The 24,335-nt window shown below is 43.7% G+C and overlaps 1 protein-coding gene across 1 annotated transcript; it reads left to right on the top strand.

The window, feature by feature from the left end:
• The first annotated feature begins 5,795 nt into the window (after window positions 1-5,795).
• On the top strand, window positions 5,796-6,701 carry Tas2r1 (taste 2 receptor member 1). Its single transcript, XM_057789436.1, has one exon. It carries the CDS (start codon window positions 5,796-5,798, stop codon window positions 6,699-6,701), a length of 906 nt encoding a protein of 301 aa, XP_057645419.1.
• The last annotated feature ends 17,634 nt before the right edge of the window (window positions 6,702-24,335 follow it).

The raw sequence follows: 24,335 nt of genomic DNA, 5'->3' as shown, positions 1-24,335 counted from the left end.
CACTCTGCATCTTAGAGACGTTACTGTTGGCATGACTGAGGGCGATCCCCAAACCTCTCTGCTCCTCAATTTGATTCTACCTAAAGCAGAGAGAAGATTGATTTCATAAAATTGTCAGAAGAGCAAATGGATGTTCTTTTTCTGTTGCTTAGCATTTTAAACACTAGTCCAATTGTAACTATTTATGCTTTGCCCTCAAAGCCTGTGTCCCTAGATGTCTTCACTGTGCATCTTCTAAATGACATGTTGTTCCCATGCAATTTACATTGTTCTGACATAGATAAAACTTACAAATATTAATAGTTTTTGATAGATACAGCAAAACACAGCTAATTGAATTTACCAAATTTAACACCGAAAAAATCTTTAGCTCAGTCTTCCTTATAAATAGAGAGACAAATAGTTTAAATGAACTCATCCATGACTAACAAGCTTAGGGCCCCTGGATGCTAAGGTTGCTACCAGGCATGCAAGTACTATTTCATCAGAGCTTTATTCTAGAGAGCTGGCAGGAGTGGGGACAGTTAGTCACCTGAATTCACCAAAGTGTCACATTGCTTAGATTTCCATTCAGTAACTTCTTCCCTGTAGAGTCTTTATCTAGCCTTGTGACTAATGATTGTCTTCACACTAGCCAATTCTGAAAGCCAGCGTTTTTCCAGTCCTGTGGCTCTACAAACACCAGACTTGCTTTTTAGTACTTACTAACCTTCCTAACCTCATAGGCATCTCTAGTGGGCCATGTCCATAGTGGCATTCTTGATTTTAGCTTTCGTCTAATCTTGCCTATCTTAAGCAGAACCAGTGTTTATGCCAATGACCCAGAGGTGATTTTTGATTTCTCTTGTTTCTTTTTTCCTCCTGTCAAGGCCAAAATAGATTTGTTGCTTCTAGCTTCAGAATACATCCCCAATCCGCTTTCTTCTTCCTTCTAGTCAGCTTCAGTCCCTTTTAAGCTAGTGATATCCCTTGCTGACTCTGATGCAGCCGTCAGGTCTTTCTGCTCCATGCTTGTCCTCTTCTGACTTCTATGTATGCTCTCCAAAATGAATGACTTTTCTCTCTTCTCTCCTCTCTCTCTCTCTCTCTCTCTCTCTCTCTCTCTCTCTCTCTCTCTCTCTCTCTCTCTCTCTGTTATTTTCCTCTTCCTCTTATCCTTATTCTTCTAGACAAAGTCACATTGCCTAGCCCTGGTTGGCTGGGAACTTTGTATGTAAACAAAGTTAACCTTCATTCATATAGGCTCCACTTCCCCAGTCCTAGGATTAAAGGCATTAGCCACCACACATAAGTTTGGAGCATAGGTCTTCTTGTACAATATATACTTTTAATCAAACTTTGCAATGAATTCTACACACTAAAGTTGAACTCTAGTTGCTTCTGTGATTCAAGTTCCTGATTATCAAGCCATGTCCACCTACAGGAGCATCCTGTTCTTGGGTCCTTTCCCTTGTCTCTGCTTCTGCAGAAAAAGCAGAGGTTTGAACTTGGATGTCTTGTTGACTCCACATTCATTGTGTTGGGAATTCTATCTCCTGCTTGCTCTGCCTGGAATGCTCATCCCCAGGCCTCCCATCTCAGTCATTTATCATCTTCCTGCCTGAGGCCCCCTCCCTGACCACATGTGCTAACATGTTTCTTTCTGCATCACCGGGAGCTCTTAATTATTTTTCACATTTTTATTCTCGTCTTCCCTGCTGCAATACAATTTCCATGACGATGGAGATTTTCATTTCATTCTTCACTCTGTATTCTATGCTTAGAATAGTGCTTCCCCCCCCACACACACATGAGCAAGCATTGAGGTGTGAGAAAAAAAAAGAAGGCAGAAGGAAGACAGGGAAGAAGAGGGGAGTGGAAGAGAGGAAGAGATGAAGTAAAAAAGGAGAAGAGGAGGGAGGCGTGGTGGGAAGCAGCAGCAGAGATTTGAAATTCCACAGAGGACCTTGGGACAGAGCTGAAGGCAGTAGTGGGAGGAGGTGAGACTCTCTCCTCACCCCCCAGGGGCAGCACGTCTGGCTTCGGTTTCCTCACTGTGACTCATAAAGGATTCTGGTTTGTAGAGACTTGAGTTCTGCACATGGAAGACTTACATGCATGGTGTTCCTCCATTATTCTCTTTGCTAGAGTGTGAATAAACTTCAGAGTATTGGATGGAGTAGGGGAGCCCAAAAAATGCCTTAAGGGGGATAAATACGAGACAAGGGACACGTGTTTGGAAGTGACCTGCGTATTAAAGACAAGAGTTTAGTCCCAAAGATCAATTGCACATGTACGTAGGGAGATGAAAATGATGGATTTAAAGAATGATTGGCCTGAAAGAGCCTGGTGTTTGCCAACTACCATGTCGTGAGTTTCTAGTGGAACACACTGCATACCAGCTTTACACGGGTGACCCGTGGTCCAGGGAGATTCAGAAGGACGCCTGCTTTTCACTGCCGCGGAGCTGTTACTCCAGTATTTGAAATAAATTATTAAACATACAAGAATGTTAATCCATGCACGTGTTTCTAAAAGTGAGAATTGTCCCCCGATCATGAAACATAAAGCACCCCGTCTTGTCAGGAAGGGCAGTAAACGGTTGCTCACTCTCATGATGACTGTATCAAAGAAAACGTCTGTGTGGGGTTGGAGAGCAGAAGGATGAACACTGCAGCTCTTACCTGCTAAGCCTGCCTGCGTCAATCTAGCTGCATGTGAAAAGGATCACACTTCTTCTCCAGCAGCTAAATGATTTGAATATAAATAAGCAACTTTTTCCGCCTGTCAGTTCCCTCAAGAATATTTAGTACTGTCTCCTTTAATGAGTGCTCATTACAGATGAGTGCCAGTGAACACATTTAATCAGGGTAATACGGGGTAATGATCATGTGAATTCTCCACATCGGGTCCCGCTCCATCTGTTCCAAGCCATTTGTCCATGTAAAACTGTCAACATTTTGAGTCGCTGACTGACAGGTGAAGCCAGACGTGCGTGGTTTTCATCTCAGCACCAGGAATTCTCTAATGTATTCTTTACACTAAAAGAAACCCCCTGAAAGACCTGAAGGGGCTGTCTCCATAGGAGCAGCTTTTCTCTAGATTGTTTCATTGGTCATTAAAATATTTAGCTTGCTCTTACCTACTGCAACAATGCAGCCAAGGTTCATAGCTGCCTTGATTGGCGCAGTAGGCTCTTAAGAGACTCTGGAAGGTCTGACCTTGGGGGCCTTTTTCTGCTAGGCAGTTTCCCAGTGATGGATGCATCATTCTAGTAGCAATCCCACAGTTTGTACCTGCCATTCACAGACACTCTATTCCACCATCCCTCGGTATAAGATGTTCCAGGGTTGGAGATGAAGGTCAGTGGTAAAACCCTTGCCCAGGAAAAGCAAGACCCTGGGGTCAGTCTCAAGAACCACTAACAAAATAACCAGATGCACTTTTGAGTTTGTGGTAAACTTCTGGCCCTGCAAGTGCTAGGTCAACACTCCAATCCTCTAGAGCCCAGGTAAGTACAGCTAGGAACGGTGACAAATGCTTGTATTCCCATTACCAGAGAGATGGAGATGGGGGGGTGGTCTTTGGGGGCACACTAGGGGTCTAGCCTAGCAGCATCCGTGAGTTTCCGTCCATCGAGAAACCCTGTTTTAAAAAATAAGATGGCTGGAATCCTGAGAAACAACGTACTTGAGGTTGATTTATGATTTCTATGCAAACATGCACACATATGTACCAGCACACACACATAACCATGCCTTTACACACATGCATCTGCACATATATGTACCTGCAAACATATGCAATTGCACACATATACACACCTTTATACATATGTACCTGCACACCTATGCACCTTCACACACATACACACCTTTGCACACATGCACCTGCACAAACATGAACCTGCACACCTATGCAACTGCACACACATACACACCTTTGCACTCATGAACCCACACATATATGTGCACCTGCATACACATGCACATCTGTATACACACGAGCACAGATATAACATAAGAAAACATGGCTGTCTCAGACAAGCTGGTGGCCGGACTTGTCCTGGGGTAACAAGTTTTGATAGTCATTGTGCTTGTTGAAGAGAAAAATGACAAAAAAATCATAATAAAAAACTGGTTTAAGCCTCATGAATTGTGGTTTTACTCTTGTCTCTGTTTCTCAGGCTGGCTCTAACAGTTGTAGGGAACTGTCTGAGAACATAGCGGCCTCTACAGCTGCTAGGATGCAAGGGACAATAGGGATGGCTGTGGTCGAGTTGTTGGAAGATGGTATGTTCCCTTTCCTGTCAGTGCTGAGATGTTTACTGTTGTTCTGGACTCAGACCTTCCCCCCTCTTCTCACTTGGGTTGTTGTAGACTCTAGCGATCCAGGTTGCAATAGTGAATCCTGTGACCCGCGCTGGAGGCACAGCAGAGACTGACTCACGCTGTAAATGCTAGGGCACTGCTAGAACAAAGTGACCTGTTAGTGTTGTGCACCTGCTGTCCAGGAAGCCAGAGTTAGACATGACCCTCGCAGAGCGGCTGGGATCTCTCTGCTATGTTGAGTTTGGTTCCCCTTCACAAACCAAGCAAAGAATGAACAAATGAATGACTGAATGAGTTACGAGCCTCGTGGTGCACAGGGCACATCAGCCTTGTTTGCAATTGATGTGCCAAGCACAGCGGCAGGAAGATTGAGTGAGAACAAGGAAGTCCAGGTAATATAAGGGTTTTGGAGCTCTTGGCTTCACTATGGCATAGATGGCTGCTCCTCCATTTTTGCTTTCCTAGGCTTCAAAATGCAAAGTAAAAGTGATTTCATTTGGTGGGTTTCCTTCCAACAGAGGAAGAAGAATGAGTCTTATGTCATCACCATGCTCCAACATGGACCTGTGTGATACTGTCCACTCCCAGACTGCTTCCCTCGACTGCTGCTGGAGGACTTTCCTGTGGATCTTTGTGTGTATGTATGTTGTATGTTCATGTTGAGCATATTCATTAGTGGGGAAATCCGAGTTCAACCATGAGTATTGTTCCTCAAGGATGTGGTTCACCTTGCTTTTTATAAGACTTGGCTAGGGTCAGCTGAAATAGCTTGGTTGGAAAAGCATCAGACTGGGCAGACTGACCAGTGAACTCAGAGATCTGCCTGTTTCTGCTTCCTTGATGCTGGAAGGCAGGTGAGCATATATCGCCTTTTCTTAAAACTGTCACTCCTGGGGGACTTGAACTTAGGTCCTCACGCTTGTGCAGGAAGCACTTTACCGACTGAGCCATCTTCCTAGCACTGGTTTAGCCCATGTCTCATCCTATGTGGTTTATCATCTAACAGTGTTTGTGGTGGTCCTGAGCGACTGATTTTGCAGACTGGAGAACTAGTGTGGGGGGATCTTACATTCCTACCCCTATGTCATTACTATGATGGAAGTGATTTGTCTTTATGTTGCTTGAGGATGCCTTATTAGCATTAAGTAGAATATAAGTAAGTTTAGTCGTGAAGAAGCTCCCCACTAGCCACCTGAAGGAATCTGGTTGCATCATTTGCTTTGACATCTAAGCAGACCTAAAAATGCAAAAACCACGAGGAAGACATAATTTGTTTCAACAATATCTCTTTCTCATTTGACTGTCTTTGAGTTGAGAAGGAAACAGTATAAACAAACGAGTCCCACTTTCCTCTTCCATTGCCTACCTGGTTAGCATCTCCAAAGGGGCTTTGGTCCAATTGAAAGAAAGCAGAAATCACGCACAACTGAGACAGTGCAGAACTCTTTGCAGTATTTTAAGAAGCCATTGGTTTTTCCCTTTAAAATGCTGGAAGGTCATACATTCTTCCTCTTTCTGGTTATGATGGCGCAAATGCTCACTGGAATCCTGGCAAATGGCCTCATTATCATTGTCAACACCATTGACATGGTCACTCGGAGGAGAATGATCCCACTGGATCTACTTCTCTCTTGCCTGGCAACCTCTCGGATCATTCTGCAGTTGTGTATCTTGTTTGCACAGCTGGGTATATTCTGTTTGGCAAAGCACTCTATATTTACCGACAACATCACCTTTTTCTTCTTTATAAATGAATTGGGTCTTTGGTTTGCCACATGGCTTGGGGTTTTCTACTGTGCCAAGATTGCTACCATCCCTCACCCACTCTTCCTGTGGCTGAAGATGAGGATATCCAGGTTGATTCCGTGGCTGATCCTAGGATCTGTGCTCTATGCAACCTTTACTACTGTGGTTCTTGGCGGAGAGGCTTCAACAGTTCCCAAACAAATTTTTGTAAGTTTTTTTTCTAAAAATTCAACTCAGGTCAAACCGATACCTGCCATGCCCCTGTCTGTCTTCCTCCTGGGGCTCATACTACCATCATTCATCTTCATTGTTGCTGTTCTGCTCTTGATCTTCTCCTTGTGCAGCCACAGCTGGAAGATGAGGACTATGAGGGGCACCTGGGAGCCTTGCAAATACGGCCACATCAGTGCGATGTTCTCCATTCTATCATTCTTGATCCTATACTTCTCCCACTATATGGTGGCCCTTGTGATCTCTACCCAAGGCTTCCAGCTAGGAAGCACAGCCTTTCTATTCTGCGGTTTGATAATTGGTATATACCCCTCACTACACTCTGTCATCTTAGTTCTAGGAAATCCCAAGCTGAAACAAAATGCAAAAATGTTCATTGTCCATTGTAAGTGCTGTCATTGTGTGAGAGTGTAGTCACTTCAGGAAGGTGATGCAGTCACTTGCCAGTGCCTGTCACTCATCACTCAGCCAACAAAGCATCCTTCTCAAGTGTATGTAATAGCATCTTAATCATCCAACCTGAGACTTACTGCTAGGTTTGCTAAAAATTAAGTAGATTATCAGATTGCTACCATCCCTCATCCACTCTCCTTGGCTGAAGATGAGAACTCTCGGGTTGGTATTGTGGCTGATCCTGGGGTCTGTGCTCTATGTAACTGTGACTGATATCATCCATAAAGTTAATTGATTATAAAAGCACAACACATGTTGGTGGATGACGTCAAGGTCTGTATCCCAGTTCTGATGTGTAAGTCCCATCTTGTAAGATGATGTCACTGATGAAGCAGGACAAACGAAGCAAGGGCCTTTCTGGATTGCTTGCTGCAGTGCTTATGAATCTATAATTTTTCTCAAAGTAAAAAGTTTAAAGAGAAGAAAAACACAAGATTGGACTTACAAGGCCTAGAAAACAGAGTACTAACATTCTGTGTTGGTTGCCTAAACTCAGATACCATCTCAGACTTGAATGAGTTGACTGGGTGAGTCTTGATGGCAAGAATATCTTTTCCGTCTTGTTAGTTGAAGTCACAGAAAGTAAAGTCACTCCTCTTCTTTGGGTCAGAAAACAAGCTGAGGACAGCCAGGTCTTCTCTGTCCTTGTGAGAATGTTCACCTCCTCCAGGAGCCAAAACCTGGTGGCACACCCATTGACTGTTAGGAAGGCTGGTAGACAGAGAAGGTGGAATTTTAAGAGGTGGAAGAGAATGAAGACGACAAGGAGGAGGTGGAGAAAGGAGCTCTTTGTTTCCTGTAATTGTACATCTTCAACAGACAATGGCTTGCAAAGGCCTTTCATTTTGCATTTGTGGACTGCTGCCTGGGGGGTCCTTTTGACTGATAGTAACAATTTGATAATCCCACTTTCCATGTCTTCCCAGTGCAGCAATATCAGTAGGGGTGAATGGGGCTCATAGGGTCTCCATCTGCTTGAAGTCACAGATAAATTTTCTGTTGGGAAGATGACTTAGGAAACTCTCTCTCTCTCTCTCTCTCTCTCTCTCTCTCTCTCTCTCTCTCTCTCTCTCTCTCTGTGTGTGTGTGTGTACCAGAGTATCATGTGTCATGCATTTTCATACATGTAAACACATCTGCTTCAATATCCTCCTTTGCTTACTCCTCTTTCCCTTCCTTCTCTCAGTCTTTTTTTCCTTTTTAATATGATTTCTGTATGTGAGAGAAAATGTGGCTTTTCATCTTTCTGAGTTTGGCTAATTTCGGCTAACACAGTGATCTCTAATTCTAGCTGCTTACCTGAAGATGACATCATTTTACTCTTCTTGATGTATGACTAACCCTCTGCTGTATTGTATTTATAATACATTCTCTTTGCTTACTGTCGGTTGTCATATGGGTCAGTTCTCAGCTCTTGTGAACAGTACCATTCAGATGCCAGATTCCGACTGTATTACAACCCCTGCTTTAACAATGCTAGTCAATAAGATATCTTGTAAGATGTGGCTGCGATACTAATATTAGCAAGAGCTTTTGAAAGAATAAACAAAACAAGAATTAGGCACTCTGAAGACATTGCACAGTCTGCTTTCCTCCCAAGCTCGCCTCTGATTATTTTGTTATTGGTGCTGGTGGTATTGTAGAGGAAACGGCCCCCTCACTGGCTCCATCCCTCAGACAGTCTCCGTCTAGTCTTTCAACCCTCCTTTACTTGTCCTCTTGCTTCAAGAGCTGGGCTTGCTGGGCTTTGGAGATGGTTTTGGTACAGGATCCCTGGGCTTCTGTTGGAGTTGAAACTCCCTCCCCACTTGTTGGAAACCTCACTAACTACAGTATCCAAGTTATTTAGAGGTGCTACCTTTGAGGGGTGATGATGATGAGATAAGGCGTCTCATTATAGCCCTCATGATTGGTCCCTGGCGGGTTCATCATAAGGAGAGAGTGCAGAGGAGACTGATGTGTGCACTCTTCCTCTTCCTCACTATGAGATGCAGTGCTTCCAAAGGTTGCTATCAAAAAAGCCACGGTAAGGTGTCACACCTGACATTGACCCCAAATGAAAAATCCAGGTGAACCTCTTATTTACTTATTTTGATGGATTGGGTAACATAAGTGGTTCATGGTATAGTATTATTGGCGATGGAAAATGTACCAAGGCAGGGCTGACTCCTAGGAGCTGTGGGCCTGATAGCGACTTCATGGTCCACCAGGAAATCTCAAAACTGTGTTCCATCGTTGTCACTTACAGTTAACTGGGGGCTCGGAGGAAGGCTCTTTCTGAAAAGGGACTAGCAGGAATATTCTGCTCTGCTTTTCACAGAGAAGTGACATAAATCCCTAGTGCAGTCTCTCATTGGCCATGACTTCCCGAGACTCCAGGAGATCTGCACAGGTTCCAGTGATGAACCATGTGACATCATTGCGCACTCTCAATCTATTTAAAAATATTAAATGTCATAATTTGGATATTAAAGTAATATGCAGTCTAGAATGTCTCACAAGTGATACATGTCTCATACATTCTTACTTACAGATGCAGCAGTGCTGGAGTGTAGACTGCTCTGGACTTGGAAGTGCTAGGCAGACATTAGCATCTAATGATTACCCTTGGACTTGAGACTAATGATTTCTTTTTTTTATTCTTTTTTAATTAATATTTCCACCTGCTCCCCGTTTCCCATTTCCCTCCCCTCCTCCCAAATATTGCCCCCTCCCCCCACTCCCCTCCCCCTATCCCCACTCCTCTTCTCCACCCCCCACACCATTCCCCCTCCCTCTCGATACTGAAGAGCAGTCCAAATTCTCTGCCCTGCGGGAAGACGAAGGTCTTCTATCTACGTCCAGGAAGGTAAGCGTCTAAACAGGCTAAGCTCCCACAAAGCCAGTTCATGCATTAGGATCGAAACCTAGTGCCATTGTCCTTGGCTTCTCATCAGCTTTCATTGTCCGCCATGCTCAGAGAGTCCAGTTTCAACCCATGCTTATTCAGTCCCAGACGAGCTGGCCTTGGTGGGCTCCCAATAAATCAGATCCACTGTCACAGTGGGTGGGTGCATCCCTCGTGGTCCTGATTTCCTTGCTCATGTTCTCCCTCCTTCTGCTCCTCATTTGGACCTTAAGAGCTCAGACCGTTGCTCCAAATTGAGTCTCTGTCTCTACCTCGATCCATCGCCAGATGAAGGTTCTAAGGTGATATGCAAGATATTCATCAGTATAGGATAGGGTCATTTCAGGTTCCCTCTCCTCAGTTGCCCAAGGTACCAGCTGGGGACATCTCCCTGGACACCTGCGAACCCCTCTAGAGTCAAGTCTCTTGCCAACCCTAAGATGGCTCCCTTAGTTAGGATATATACTTCACTGCTCCCGTATCCACCCTTCCTATATTCCAACCATCCCAATCCCCGAGCTCCTCCCATCCTTCCCTTCTCATGTTTCTCATCCCATTTCCCCTTTGCCCCATGCCACCTCACCCACAAGTTCCCAGTTTTTGCCCTGCAATCTTGTCTACTTCCCCTCTCCAGGCGGATGACTATACGATTTTCTTTGGGTTCACTTTCTTTCTTTTTTTTTTATTAGTTAATTTATTTAATTATTAAAGATTTCTGCCTCTTCCCCGCCACCACCTCCCATTCCCTCCCCCTCCCCCAATCAAGTCTTCCTTCCTCCTCAGCCCAAAGAGCAAGCAGGTTTCTCTGCCCTGTGGGAGGTCCAAGGGCCACCCACCTCCATCCAGGTCTATTAAGGTGAGCATCCAAACTACCTGGGCTCCCACAAAGCCATTACGTGCAATAGGATCAAGATGGGTTCACTTTCTTATTTAGCTTCTCTAGGAACACAAATTATATGCTCAATGTCCTTTATTTATGGCTAGAAACCGATTATGAGTGAGTACATCCCATGTTCCTCTTTTTGGGTCTGGGATACCTCACTCAGGATAGTGTTTTCTATTTCCATCCATTTGCACGCAAAATTCGAGAAGTCATTGTTTTTTACCACTGAGTAGTACTCTAATATGTATACATTCCACACTTTCTTCATCCATTCCTCCATTGAAGGGCATCTAGGTTGTTTCCAGGTTTTGGCTATTACAAACAATGCTTCTATGAACATAGTTGAACAGATACTTTTGTCATTTGATGGGGCATCTCTTGGGTATATTCCCAATAGTGGTATTACTGGATCTTGGGGTAGGTTGATCCCAAATTTCCTGAGAAATCGCCACACTGATTTCCAAAGTGGTTGCACAAGTTTGCATTCCCAGCAGCAATGAATGAGTATGCCCCTTTCTCCACAACCTCTCCAGCAAAGGCTATCATTGGTGTTTTTGATTTTAGCCATTCTGACAGGTGTAAGATGGTATCTCAAAGTTGTTTTAATTTGCATTTCCCTTATCGCTAAGGAGGTTGAGCATGACCTTAAGTGAGACTAATGATTTCTTGAAGCTAATGACCAACCATCCTCAGTCTCCAGACAGTTCAAAGGTTATGCCCATTTGAATGTTCATAATCTTATTTCTCAGGTTATAAATATTCTAATTTTAGGCTTGGGTAATATGGCCTACAAAAATTTGCCCACTTATACGTCTTTTGAGTGAGACAACACAGGTCAGCAGAAATATGCGTGAAAGTGGGAAAAGCTCCCCACTGTGACAATTGACTTTGGTAGCCAGTGGGATGACAGATGTTTCAGGCAGATGGCACCACATTGGAGTCAAATCCAAATGGACAGAGCAGGGAGAGTCACGGGCATTAATGGTCTTGCTAGGAAGTGAGTGCAGAGTCTGGTTCTATGTATTAGCATGATAGGCATGTTTATTATTATTATCATTTTTTATTATTATTATTTTTTTCCTTATAACTCATTGGAAAACATCACACTACTGAAATGTGTGTCCATGGTAGAATCACAGTGAGAAAAGCCACGGAGAGCTGATGGCAGTTAACAGCAACACAGGGGCATTGGATTCCCTGCTTTCTTGACAAACGAATGTAACCCCCTTCTTGGTATATTAGACCATCCAATACGTCCCCACACACCTTTTCAGTACTAAATAATGTTCGCTTTTGAGATGTGAAGTTAACGTTTGGGTTTGTGGCTGCGGCATCCAGAGCTACTTAATCTTTTTGGGCTGAGCACCAGAAGTTGGTGATTGTTTTCTATCATTTAAGACAATTCAAATCACTGATGCATAGGTTTTTTTTTTTAAAAAAAAAAAAAATTCTGTATTGTATTGCTCCTATCTTAAATGTTTCATGGCATTGAATTAGCTAGCTACTACAGAGCTCTGATAACATGCCTATTTTTTTTAAGTAAATAAAGGTTCCTTTAATTTCCAGTACAGCCTTTCTGAGAAAAAAATATTCACTGCAACTGTTTCTGTGTTTGAGGATGCTCTGGACCTCGGTAACAGAGCATGTCAGCTTCTCTCAGCTGAACTTCTCGCTGATTTAGAGATTTAGGGACACGCACACACACGAGGCTGCTGTGTGACAGGGTAGTGGGTGCATCTGGGAACAAGCAAGGACAAAGTTTAATAGCCAGACTGAACCTATCTCTTGATGAGCCCTCACTGAACAAGCCAAGGTACTGAACCAAGGGGAATGTCTGATTCTTGAGAGAACGAGCAGGCAGAAAATGGTGCAGGACCCCAGGCTGTGGCTACAAGTGAACCAGGACCTCCATGTGACTGTAGAGATGGATGACTTCCGGCCCCAGCTGTCCCCATTTGGAGAACAAATGTTATCCTTGCAAATCTTCCTTCTCTTGAAGCCCCACATACTGGCTTCAGAAACACTGTCCGGGTCTGACTGTTGATCTAAAGCTCAATTTCTTGATAAATTCTCTAGAACATTCATAGCTTCTACTCTGAAAAATGCAGGTGGGAGTTCTGAAATGAAGGCTCACACTTCTATCACAAGGTGTAATGTCTTTATCAGTGCTGTTTTCTTGGGGAATAGACCCAGACAATCCACACTCTGTGATGAGGTAACCAAAGGAATAGCATGGTTTGTATAGGTTTCCTTATTCCACAGGTGAGTCAAACCACTGAGTTTACAAATCGTGAGACCTGTCTCCTTGGCTATCCTCATACAGACACTACCTGCTCAACTGGATCACTACATCAGTGTCTGCAAAGCCTATAAGCATCAACCAGAAGTAAGTCTCAGTTTCTCCATCTGTAGAATGGGGAGAAGAATGAAGATAGACCAAATATAACCAAGCCCCAGGCCCATTGTTATCACAAAGAACATCACTATAAGATCGGGGATTGTGATAGAGACTAACAGCAGCATAACACATGATGGTCAGAATGTGGGTACAAATTTATGGCATCTTATTCTTTAGGTGTGGTCTTTACACATGCAAATGCACATGTTTATTAAGACAACCTAGGGAGATCATTTAATATGGCTGATATGAGTTTAGGGATAACCTCGTGAGACTGGCTAGGCAGTAAGGGAAGGCGTGTCTGGAGAAGCATTATTCTTTTCCTCTCGCCCCCTCCCCCTTTCCTTCTCTACCTTTCCCCCCCTCTGTCTCTCAGAAGCTATCAATTTGCCTGTGGCTCTTCTTCTAGGGGTGACAATTATAACTGAAATATGAGAGAGACCGTCAATTTGAGAAGGAGTAGGAGGGACATGGGAGGAAATGGAGCGAGAAGGGGGAAGAAGATAATAATTTTATGCAATATTTATATATGAAATTCTCAAAAAAAAAGATGTAGGGACAACCTGAGTTTCCATCAGCAAATGAGGGGAGCCACAACATGTGGTATGCCCATCCTATGGGATATTATTAAGTATTTTATTAAGGGATAAAATATATGCTACAACATAGATGAGCCTTGAAGACATTATGCTAAGTTAAAGAAGACAGGTATTGTACAACCACACATATATGATGTCCTTAGAACATGAAAATCCATGTAGACAAGATAGAGGGTAGCAGGTGCTAAAGTGGGAGAGGGAACAGGGAGCCAGTGCTTCATGGTACAGAATCTCGGTTGGGGATGATGAGGAGTTGCAGGAATTTGATGGTTTATGGTTGCACAATATCATGAGTGTACTTAATGTCACTGATTGGTTAAATGGTTGAAATGCCAAATGTTATAATACATACATGTATGTATGCACGCACATACATATCTATGTACATCTATGTACATATGTATGTCACAATAAAAATAATTCTGCCATAAGAAAGAAGAGGCTTGGTTGGACGGATGGATGGACTTGCGTCATTGCATCTCTTCATGGACAGACACAAGTGAGAGCATCTTCATTGTGGGCAGCAAATAGTGAGATTTTGTGTGTCCTCCATTGGGACCAGGCTGACCTCCAGCTCAGGAATCCAGTTGTCTCAATCTTCTGAGTGCTGGAATTAACGGTGTGTGCCACCATGCCAGCTAACAACTGCCTCTCACAACAGCACCTCCTTCCAAGGTGCATAAGGTGTGTTAGAGGCATTGAACACAGGAATGTGCTGTGGTTATTGAAAGTACAGTAAGGAAACCTCAGGGCCTTTAAACACACATCTCCAGAATCAATCTCAGAGAAATCTAAAAAGCAATTTTCTCTCTTCCTTCCCTCCTTTCTTCCTTCCTTTGCTTCTTTCCTCTCTTTATCTTCTCTTTCTTTCTTTCTTTCTTTCTTTCTTTCTTTCTTTCTTTCTTTCTTTCTTTCTTTTTTTTTTGTGGCCAAATGATGCTTGGTACAAATAGGCAGGGAATAGACATTACTTGCAGTCAAATATTTAATCATCTGTGCTGGTACAAGGGAACAAGTTTTGACTGGGAATGGCCTGTCTCCAAATGTCAGAAATAGACACATTTCCCTGGGCAGGACCCCTTCCCCGCATCAGAGGAGTAATCTGTGGAGTATCTTGAGGGTGGCTGCTGAGCCTGCATAAGAGTTGAGGTGGGTATAACTCAGCTCAGGTGGGAAGCTTCACCTGAAAACTCATCTCTTTTGCCTTTGGCATGCTTCTGGCTCTACTTTTGGCTCTATCCTTAGCTCTGTCATCTGGCTCTATTATAGTCCAGGCTTCTAGCTCTATGTTCACGGCTACTTCATTGGCCATGCATCCAGATCCACTCAAGTGCACTGGGAGGCAAGTGAGTCGGTTCAGGTAAAGCACCGCCCCTTCTGAAGGCCCCAAGGGGACCAAGTATGAATGACTGTCTGTCTTTCTGTCTTCACAGGAAGACAATGAATGAATGTTTTGTGAAATAACTCCGATGTTTTCCCTGTGGGGTTTTCAATCCTATCAGACAGGAACTGGGTGGCCATGTCCCGAGTGACTCCAGGAACTTTACCTGATTGGGGCTACAAGGAAATGAAAAAAAAAAAAAATCACACAGGAAAATCTCCTTTTGGATGGAGAAGCTTCAGCATCCCAGAAGCTCAGTGCACTGATTATATAATTCAGCAGAGAAATAGGGTCATTGCATGCATACAAACAGGGAGGTGGGTTATTACATGTGGATAAGCAGGGAGGCGGGGTTATTATACACCTTCAAAGAGGCAGACTGAGCTAATCTTAGTGGAAGCAGTCTCTAGAGGGGAGCAGTCTTTGTACCATAACCATCCAGGGAGAGAGAAAACCCTAGCAGGCATTTTCTGCACACACTATCAACATCCTCCCACCCGCTACTCATTCCCAAGGTCCCCAGGCACGGGGGCCCTTGACACGGCAGTGCCAATAAAAACAACACACATTTACCCTGGACGTCACACACACTCCTGGGTGGCTCCTGCTTCTGCGATTCAGAATACAAATGCCTGAGCAGGTCAAGTGCATGCTGACAGTGGGCAGCAGGTCCAGAAGTTTTGCATGTTTAATTAGATCTCTCTTTATTATACATAGTATAAATTAATAAATCATGCCAAAGAACATCATCCTGAATTCATCTCCTGGAAAAGCCATCAGTGGTTTTGAATTGCTGATGTTTCTGTTTAAATGAGGGAATAAAAAGGCTCATTTTGCATCACTGCCATTGTGGCCAACATGCGTCCTCATAAATATCCTTCCACTTTTTATCGATTATTTTAGTGATCACAAATGTTTTATTAAGCCAATGTAACACATACCCAGGAATAGAGGCATTTAATGAATACTCATTGAAAAAAATGAATTACATTTGTTGTCTGATTCCTTACCCAAGGGGCCTGTGTTTGATTCCACTTTCATGCTTACCAACAGTGTTTGGTGGGCATCTTTGTGTATTTCTTCTTATTCCTTATCGTCCTATTAGAAAAGCTTCAAGGACCAGGACGACTAGGTGTGTGACTGGCAGACCCCCTCAAGAGGGCACAAATTAGTGTCTCCACTAGCAGTGCACCAGCATTCTCGATCTTTACATCTTGGCCAGCACAACTAGGTTGGTTAATTTATTTTTTTCTTAACCTTTACTAATTTAATAGGTAAAGAGGGTACAACTTTAATTTGCAAAGATCTCTTTTCAAATAATTATCAAGTAACTTTTGCCTTTCATCTTCATTTAATAGGGCTTTTCCTTATGACCCGGAAAAACCTAATTAGCTTTTTAATTTTTCTAGATAAGCTTCATTCAAGCAAGTTAGAGACCTTCAAAATGAGCATGTGGAACATTCTGCACATGCTCTGTCCTGCCAGAAAGCCCCAAGTGGCCAAGCTTAGGTGTAGTGTGGAGCGGAAGACTCCCACATCACTTGGGGAATACACTTTGCCCTGAGTTTGGTCCGTGGTGACCCTTAGTACCTTGCAACCAGGGTAGTTGCAGGGCAGAGGTTGAAGACACAGGGCCCATCATGATGGAAAAGCAGGTTCTGTGTGGTGTCTCTATGGAAGAGAGTGCTGCCTCTGTGGACAGCCTCTTTGTAGTGGGGTGCTGGCAACCCCTCAGGTTTGATGTGACATTCGCTCCTTTTCCTCCTCAGTGCCAGCAAAGGCAGAGGTGTGAGAGGGAGCTGTAAACTGATGTTGTCCCTTAACCACCAGACTTCCACTTATCATCTGATTGGCAGCCTCCTAACTGATGCGAACAGGGCCCTGAACTTGAAGGCTGCCCTTGGAGTCTTAGGTGCTTCATACAACCTGATCAATAGGAGGGGTGGGGAACATGTGGAGGAGACATTAGCAAGAAGGTGATGTAGAGAAGCAGGAAGGGGGCTCAACGGAGTGTCTGCCGTCTGGAAAACACTTCTTGTTCGGAGAAGGAGCTGTGAGAATCAGGAAACAAAGGGAAAGTTGCAGAGGACTTCTTGGAACAGGCATGGCAGGACTGGAGTTTGGGGTTTCAGTTCATCTTGTCCGGTAGTAGAAATGGAAGGAGATCGTAAAGAAGAGAGTGGAACATGGGTGAGGCTTCCGGGAATAACTGTCTGACACATGCTGAGCCACATCAACAGCCAAACTGCCTAACACATGAGAAAGGCCCCTGTATTCTCATCCACAGACAGCCTAGGATGTTCCACACAGCATCACAGGGAGAGTGCATAGAAAGGAGGGAGCTCAGGTCATAAAATGGAGAAAGAAAGTTCTAAGTCAAGGCCATGCCCTGTCCCCTGCCCCTGCATGGTTCTTCTGTTTCCCAGGACGTCCCCATGCACGTAGCAAAGATTCCAGCCTCCTCGCGCTTTCTTGCCCTGCATTGCTGCAAGTTCAGGGCCTGTAACAACATTTCTTCCTCTCTGGGTTTGAACTGGAAGGAAAATGACGTCTCACTGATAGTGAGACATCTGGAGACAGCCACAGAATCTGTAACAGTGACTGTTAACATAACAAGAGGTCTCAGCAGTCAGAAAACTACACGTGTGCTCAATAGAACAGGCAAAGAAGGTCAACTGGGCAGTTCTGCAGAGTCTAGTACTTCGTTAATAGCAACAGTGCAAGCTAATGGTGATAGGTGGAGCAGGATAGTTCCAGAGCTGGGAAATTGGCTCAGTGAGTGCTTGCTATGAAACCATGAAGACCTGAGTTCCAATCTTAAGTGCTAGAATTAAAGCAAAAGAAACAACTCCAAGCATGGCTGCACTTGCCTGTGACAGTGTTGGAGGGTAGGGCCAGGCCAGTCTGAGAGCTGCCTAGCCAGTCAGCCTAGCAGAGCTGCACACTTCCGGTTCAGCGAGAGACCTTGATTCCAATCAAGGCAGAAGGAGATAGAGGAGCACATTGATGTTTACATCTGGCCTTCACATGTCCACTCACAAACTCACATATATGTGTGCTTGCATGCATGCTTGCATGCACGCGTGTCTATTTCTTAAATATTAAAATAATGACAATTAATAATAAACAATTTTACTCATCTTTCAGGAGAGAACATACTTCCCTAATTTCTCATGGGTTTTGCTGCTCTGTTAGAAATCACAAACCATTTCCCGGTGAGAGAAACTCTTCATTTGACTCTTAACCTGTGCCTCTTATTCTGAGTCTTCATCTGTCTATCTCTTTCCTGCTCCATTTTCGCAGGACCCAAGTCCATCCAGGTCCGCCCCTCCGCAACTGTCGCTCCTAGGATCTCGCCCCGTTCTTCCGGTTCTGGTGTGGACCTTCCTTCCTCTTTGAGGCTCTAGCCAGGACCTGGAAATAGGCTATGTATTCAATTACCTGTTTGTTACTTCTCCCAAACGGAGGTAAAGTTCCTTGAAGGTAGAAACAGGCCACGTCTTAGCTGCAGCTAACATTCCAAACATTTTCAGGCCCATGTTTCTTGGCAGAAAGTCAGAGGTGATGATGATAATAGACATTGAATCGGAAAACAAGTGATACCTACGCGAGCAGAATCTGGTTTCTGGAGACTCTCATAAAATGATCTACTGAAGAGGTGATTAAATAAGAAGACAGGAATGCAAACAAATCACATTAGTAACAACAAACAGGTCAGAACTGTAGGGTAGAAAGGACGGGAAAATCCTAAGTGGCTTCCATGACCTAATTCGTGACAATAATTTGGAATATTCCACAGACGGCTCAAAGGGGTCCTGCCTAGCGTAGCGGCACCTCTGCAGTCCTTCTGCCGGTGTGGGCACAGCACAGCTCCAGAAAAAAGGTGTGGGGCTTCTGTGATTTGAAAGTCCACTGCCCTCGTTGACATTAACTGCCATCTTGACTCCGACAAAGGAGACTGTCAGCGTGCCTATGAGGATTGGCTTTATTGCTAACTGATGTGGGAGCGTCCAGCCATTGTGAGCAGCTGCTCCTGGGTTGTATAAGTAAGCTAGACAAACAGGATCCTGAGAGTGAGCCAGCAAGCAGTGTTCCTCCACGGTTAGTACTTCAAGGTCTTGCTTGAGTTCCTGCCCAGACGTCCTTCCCTGACAGCCTGTGACCTGGAAGTGTAAGTCAAATAGATCCTTCCTCCCATAAGCTGCTTTGGATCAGTGTTTTATCATCACAACAACAGGAAGAAAACTAGACCATCCTCCTGGGCAGGTGATTAGAATTAGATAATAACGAGACAAATCATGAAAATTTTTATCTAAGAAGCTACCAATCATCATCATTAATCTCTACTATCACGGAGAATCACATGGGGTTGCTGTAGGTGATCCTTGCCTGTCCGAACCTTGTGATGCTCACGGCTCCTGGCCTTTTCCTCTGCATGATCCTTTATTCCCTCTTCCTAAGACAACGATTTTGTACTATGATTTTCCGGACAGAGAACAGAACGCTAATCCCATCTTTCCCATGGCAAGGTGGACACACGTGCTTCCTGTTGTTGATGGTTCAGGAAGGCTCTTTCGGCATCTCTCTTCATGACTGGACATGCTGCCGTGGAGTGGTGACTTTCTGTACAGTTTCTCGCTCATGCTCAGTGGGTTTTTCTTTCTTTGGCAACTAGGGGGTGGGCAAAACTCAGGAGAGCCTGCAAAACTTTGTGTTTCTCAAGTGGCTGGGAATCGGGACCGCTCTCAGAGGTCTCGGGTCTTCAGTCCTTAAATGTTTCTGCAAACAGATGCTGGACTGCTTGGTTTTGTCAGCTTTATACAAACTGAAGTCACTTCGAGAAGAAAGCGCCTCAGTGGTAGATATTGGAGTGCCTCACCCAATGTGGATGGCACCACCAATAGAAAGGTGGTCGTTTGTTGTGTACAAAAGCAAGCTGAGCCATCCATCTGAAGCAAGCCAATCAGCAATGTTCCTCCATGGTCTGAGTTTCAGTTCTTTTGTTGAGTTCTTGCTTTGGCTTCCATCGAAGGTCTAGTATAGGCTGTAAGGTGAAATCAACCCTGTCCTCCCCAAGTTGCTTTGGGTCATGGTGTTCGTCCCAGCGACAGACAGAAAGCTAGAACAACCACTAAGAATGTTTGTTTTCGTTTCCCCACCCTTCTTTCACACTCCCGTGTTTTCCGGGCTTGTCCAACCTACACAAGGAGCAGAGCTGAAGCCAGTGATGGTCAGGATTCTCAGTGATCTGTGTGGATATATGCCATCGCCAGCAGCACTCTGCACTCTGTTTAACCTGTCAGAACCAAGGCTTAACAGTCATTCCTGGGATGCACCCGGCATCTAACCAGTGCCTGGAGCTGTCCCATCCTCCCTGTATCCCTAGAGGTGATCAAAAGCAGAATAAGTGTATTCTCTTCCTGGAAAACCTACCCCTGGCTAGGAGCCCAGCTCTGAGAAGGTGGGCAGCTCAACAGCCTGCAGAAGGACACATGGACTCCCTGCTGGGTGACCAGGACTTAACACTGTATTCTGCCCCTGACCTTTCCTCATTCCTATTGGTTACCAGTATTGACCACTTGTGTTTTTACCAATTACATCTTCAGTCCATGTTATTCATTCAGTAAGAGAACAATAGGGATGGTTCTGCCAGTCCCCCATGGAGCTGGAGAACGGGATTAACCACTTGGTGGATCAGTTGCATGTTGAGGACCCCTGGGTTTGTTCAACAGTGCATACTGTCTTCTTATGTTTGGAAACTCACCACAAGAAGGGTCTAGAGAAAGTCTCCTTATACGGAGAACAGAATGATGTGCACAGTGTCCCAAAGCCTCCTCCTGACAGATGACATTAAAAGAAGACTCCGAATTAGTGAAGGAATAAATTAATATAGGAATGGAGACACTGACTTTCCCTCTTTCAGGTGACAGGGTGACAGGAGTGTGAGGCAACCAGTAACACTGTATCCTCAATCCAGAGGCAGAGTGGTGAACTCTAGTGGTCCCCCTACTTTCTCTCCCTGAATCTAGGGACCTAGTCAATGGAAGACATTTAAGGTGAGTCTTTTACTCACATCAGTTACTGATGGAAGGAGGGTAACCTTCTAGATGCCCAGGAGCACTTCAGTCTCTCTGAGGTCTTCACCTAGCCTTTCCCAAAACTCACTATTATTAGTCTGCAGTTATTCTCAACTCTTACTCCTGACCTAAGACAACTAAAACGTAAAACAGGTGCCCATAACTGCTCTCAATAAAGGCCACTTCCTCTAAGGCTTGGCATCACCGTGGAAGACAGGGTGGAAAGCTTGTAAAAGCCTTAAGATAGGGAGGAGGGCTGCATCTTCTGGGCATGATGTCATTGTAATCATGAGTTCACAGCAACTGTGGGTAACTGCAGTGGGTTTGCACGGAACTGGCCCTGTCAGTCATAAGTTGGGGGATCAGGTGAGGCTGAGCTATTGGTTAATGAAAGATTCTGAATGAGTGGAAGTCACCGCCTTCAGCTGTGTACCTGCTTGGGAGCCCACTAAGCTCCAATGGTCAGTTCCAAACCCATGGTTACATGCATGTCCTTGGTTAGACTCAGTGGGTTCCAAAGCAAAACAAGTATGAATCTGGCAAAGAATTTGTGTGCAGAAGGGGGCTTGATCTGGATGGGAGGTGGGCGTAGTAAGAATCTCATACTTCTCGATCTGAGCTCACTGGGCACATGTTAGTAACCAGAAGGTCTTTGGTAAATGTGAAAACAAGGTCAAAGAAATTTAATTCATATTGTTTTAGAGTCATAAATGCCTTTTTAGAGGAAGGCTGTATACATTAAGTAATTCCTTAATCCCAGACAAAACTTTGAGAATGGGAGATTCTAGTGAACCATGAGACAAACTAAGCACCAAAACCTTTGAAGCAGGGGTACAGCTTTGCCAGTGCTCCGGACGTCATCTTCAGTGTTTGCCCTGCTGGGGAATTTAGGATTTTAAAAACACGGTTGCTATGAGCTGATTATTCTGGGGGGGCAGGAGCTTGGACTAAATGAAGTTAAAATGGCCTAAACCTACTCTTAAAAATCACTCCCTAGTTTATCCCAAGTCCTTGGTGATTTCCAGAATTCTGAAAATTTTGATTCTGACAACTTTTCTCACCTCTTTCCCTTACTTTCTTGAAGGGAATTCTTGGATGTCTGTGCACTTCACTTTCTTCCGCTGTGTGCATCATCTTTATTATTCCTCCCCAGGTAACTTCGCTCTGGCCCAGGAGTGGCACTACTCAATGACTTTGATTTGACCTTCGCTCCCTGTTTACCTTTCTGCACTGCACTTCTACACCCTGTCACATGAGTGCACCCCAAAAGCAAGTAGAAGCAAACTGTGTGCTCATGGCTGGCTTTCGGTACAGTGCACGTAAGGGCGCTGCTGTGTTCTGCATGCAGACGCTGTATATAAAAGCGTTACCCAATTGAGGGTACACCTAGATGCATGGACACTGTAAGATTATTAGAAATCTCAGGCCTTGATGTGATCTACTAAATGAGAAGCCAAGGGTAGGGCCCAGGTAGTGTTTAAACAAACATTGTAGGTGGCTGAGATAAGGCAATGTGTATCTGTCATACTGGGTAAATGTCCTTATAGTGTAGTAGCCCTTTGTTCTCCGTGTGCACTGAACTCAGCGGCCTTGGGTGAGTTACTTACTTTAGATCTTAGTTTGTGATAAGATGGAGCAACACGTAATCAGAGATCTGGAAGAGGTTAGGTTTTTATTCCTCATATACTCTTTATTACCAGGCCTAGAAACAGCCTTCCTCCTCAACGGCTTAAAAAGAAAAGGGTAGCTTTTGAATTTTATTGTAACATTTAAAAGATTTCATCTATCTACAAGTCATTTTTACAGTTTTGCATAAACGCATCTATACTTTTTCCTACCCAAATAATGTTTGCCTTATGTTAGAAATTCAAGTATTTTTTTTATTGGTTTCTCAATTCTGCTCTTCGTTGCCTACTGGCCCACCTATTCCTATGCCACAGTGGCATTGCTTTGATGAGAATAACGCCAACATCCACTTACATCCCTGGAACATAAGTTCCCATCGTGTCTTTCCCAGAGCAGTCTCAGAAGATGAGTTCATTCCGTCAGATGTCTTTCATAATCCATTTCCTGACTGGAGCCACAAGGTGTTGGAAGTGCTTCTGTGACGATGGCTCTTCTCAGTCAGAGATGTGACATCTCCATTTGCAGAAATCTTGTTTCATGACTTCAGTAAAACCTTAATGCTGCGATAGCTGTTCCCAACTTATGTCTTTCTCTAGAAATACACTTTAATTCTGTGTAGCTTTAGTAGCTGCCGTGAATGGGATATGCCGCTGTTTTCAGTTTTATAATGCCTGGTTATGAGGAGGGGAAATCTGTTAAATGTCTTTTTCCAAATATTTAGATAGCAATATATTTTTGTGGTTTTTAAAATAGAGTTCTGAAAGTGTTTCTCTTATTACACCTTCTGAATAATCTCTGAGTAAAGTTGTATTATCTGCAAAGGTGAAAGCTGTCTGGTTCTACTGAGTTTCATCAGATGCAACCTCTCTATAGGGCTGCCTGGTGGAGAGCCTGATTCTGATCCTGTTTCCACCACCGTATGTATGTAAAGTGTGTTCTGGATTTTAGAGCTTGATATAATGCATCTTGACAGCTTCGGATACTACTTAATTTTTGTTTTATTAAAACATCTGATAAGAAATTTTCTTTGACTTAAAACCTTTACTCGGAAGTTTCTTCTTCTGAATCTCATGCACTTATTCTTCATCCAAATTATTTATTGATTGACTTCTTTGTTTTGTTACATTCTCCAAAGTTGAGGCATTTCAGCAAGTATGAAAAATAAACCTTCGGGGCAGGAGATGATACCACACCTAATATTCAAAGATAAACAGGAGACTCAGAAAAAACACAAGCCACAGAAAGAATTATTACTTTAGGGAGCTGGGAAGGTGTCTCAGGGGATAAAGCACTCGCTGTATAAGCGGGAGATTCTGAGTTGCATTCCTAGACTTCCTGATAAGAGCAAACATAGCTTGATCTCTACTTACTAATTAAAATAATGCATAAAGTGAATAGACAGAAATGTGTGGAAATATATTCTATTTCAATCATTATTTTAAAGACAGAAGTTAAGGTGAGATACAGTCTTGACATTCAAAATGACAGCATCAAAAAACTACTGAAGACATCAAATCCTAGAGTGTAGGAAAAATAACGTCATCCTACATTTGTAAATTTGAATTTACATGATGTCGTAAAATAAAATATGATTTTATACATTACAAATTATGGTATGCATATATTACATACATTATATTATATATACTATATATGCATTGCACATTATATTATATGAACATCATATATACATTATATATTGTATATTATATATGCATTATATATATATATCATCCAGAAACTC

Source organism: Chionomys nivalis, chromosome 15 (assembly GCF_950005125.1).
Source record: "Chionomys nivalis chromosome 15, mChiNiv1.1, whole genome shotgun sequence".
NCBI classification, from domain to species: domain Eukaryota; kingdom Metazoa; phylum Chordata; class Mammalia; order Rodentia; family Cricetidae; genus Chionomys; species Chionomys nivalis.
This window is presented reverse-complemented; position numbering and strand designations above follow the sequence as displayed.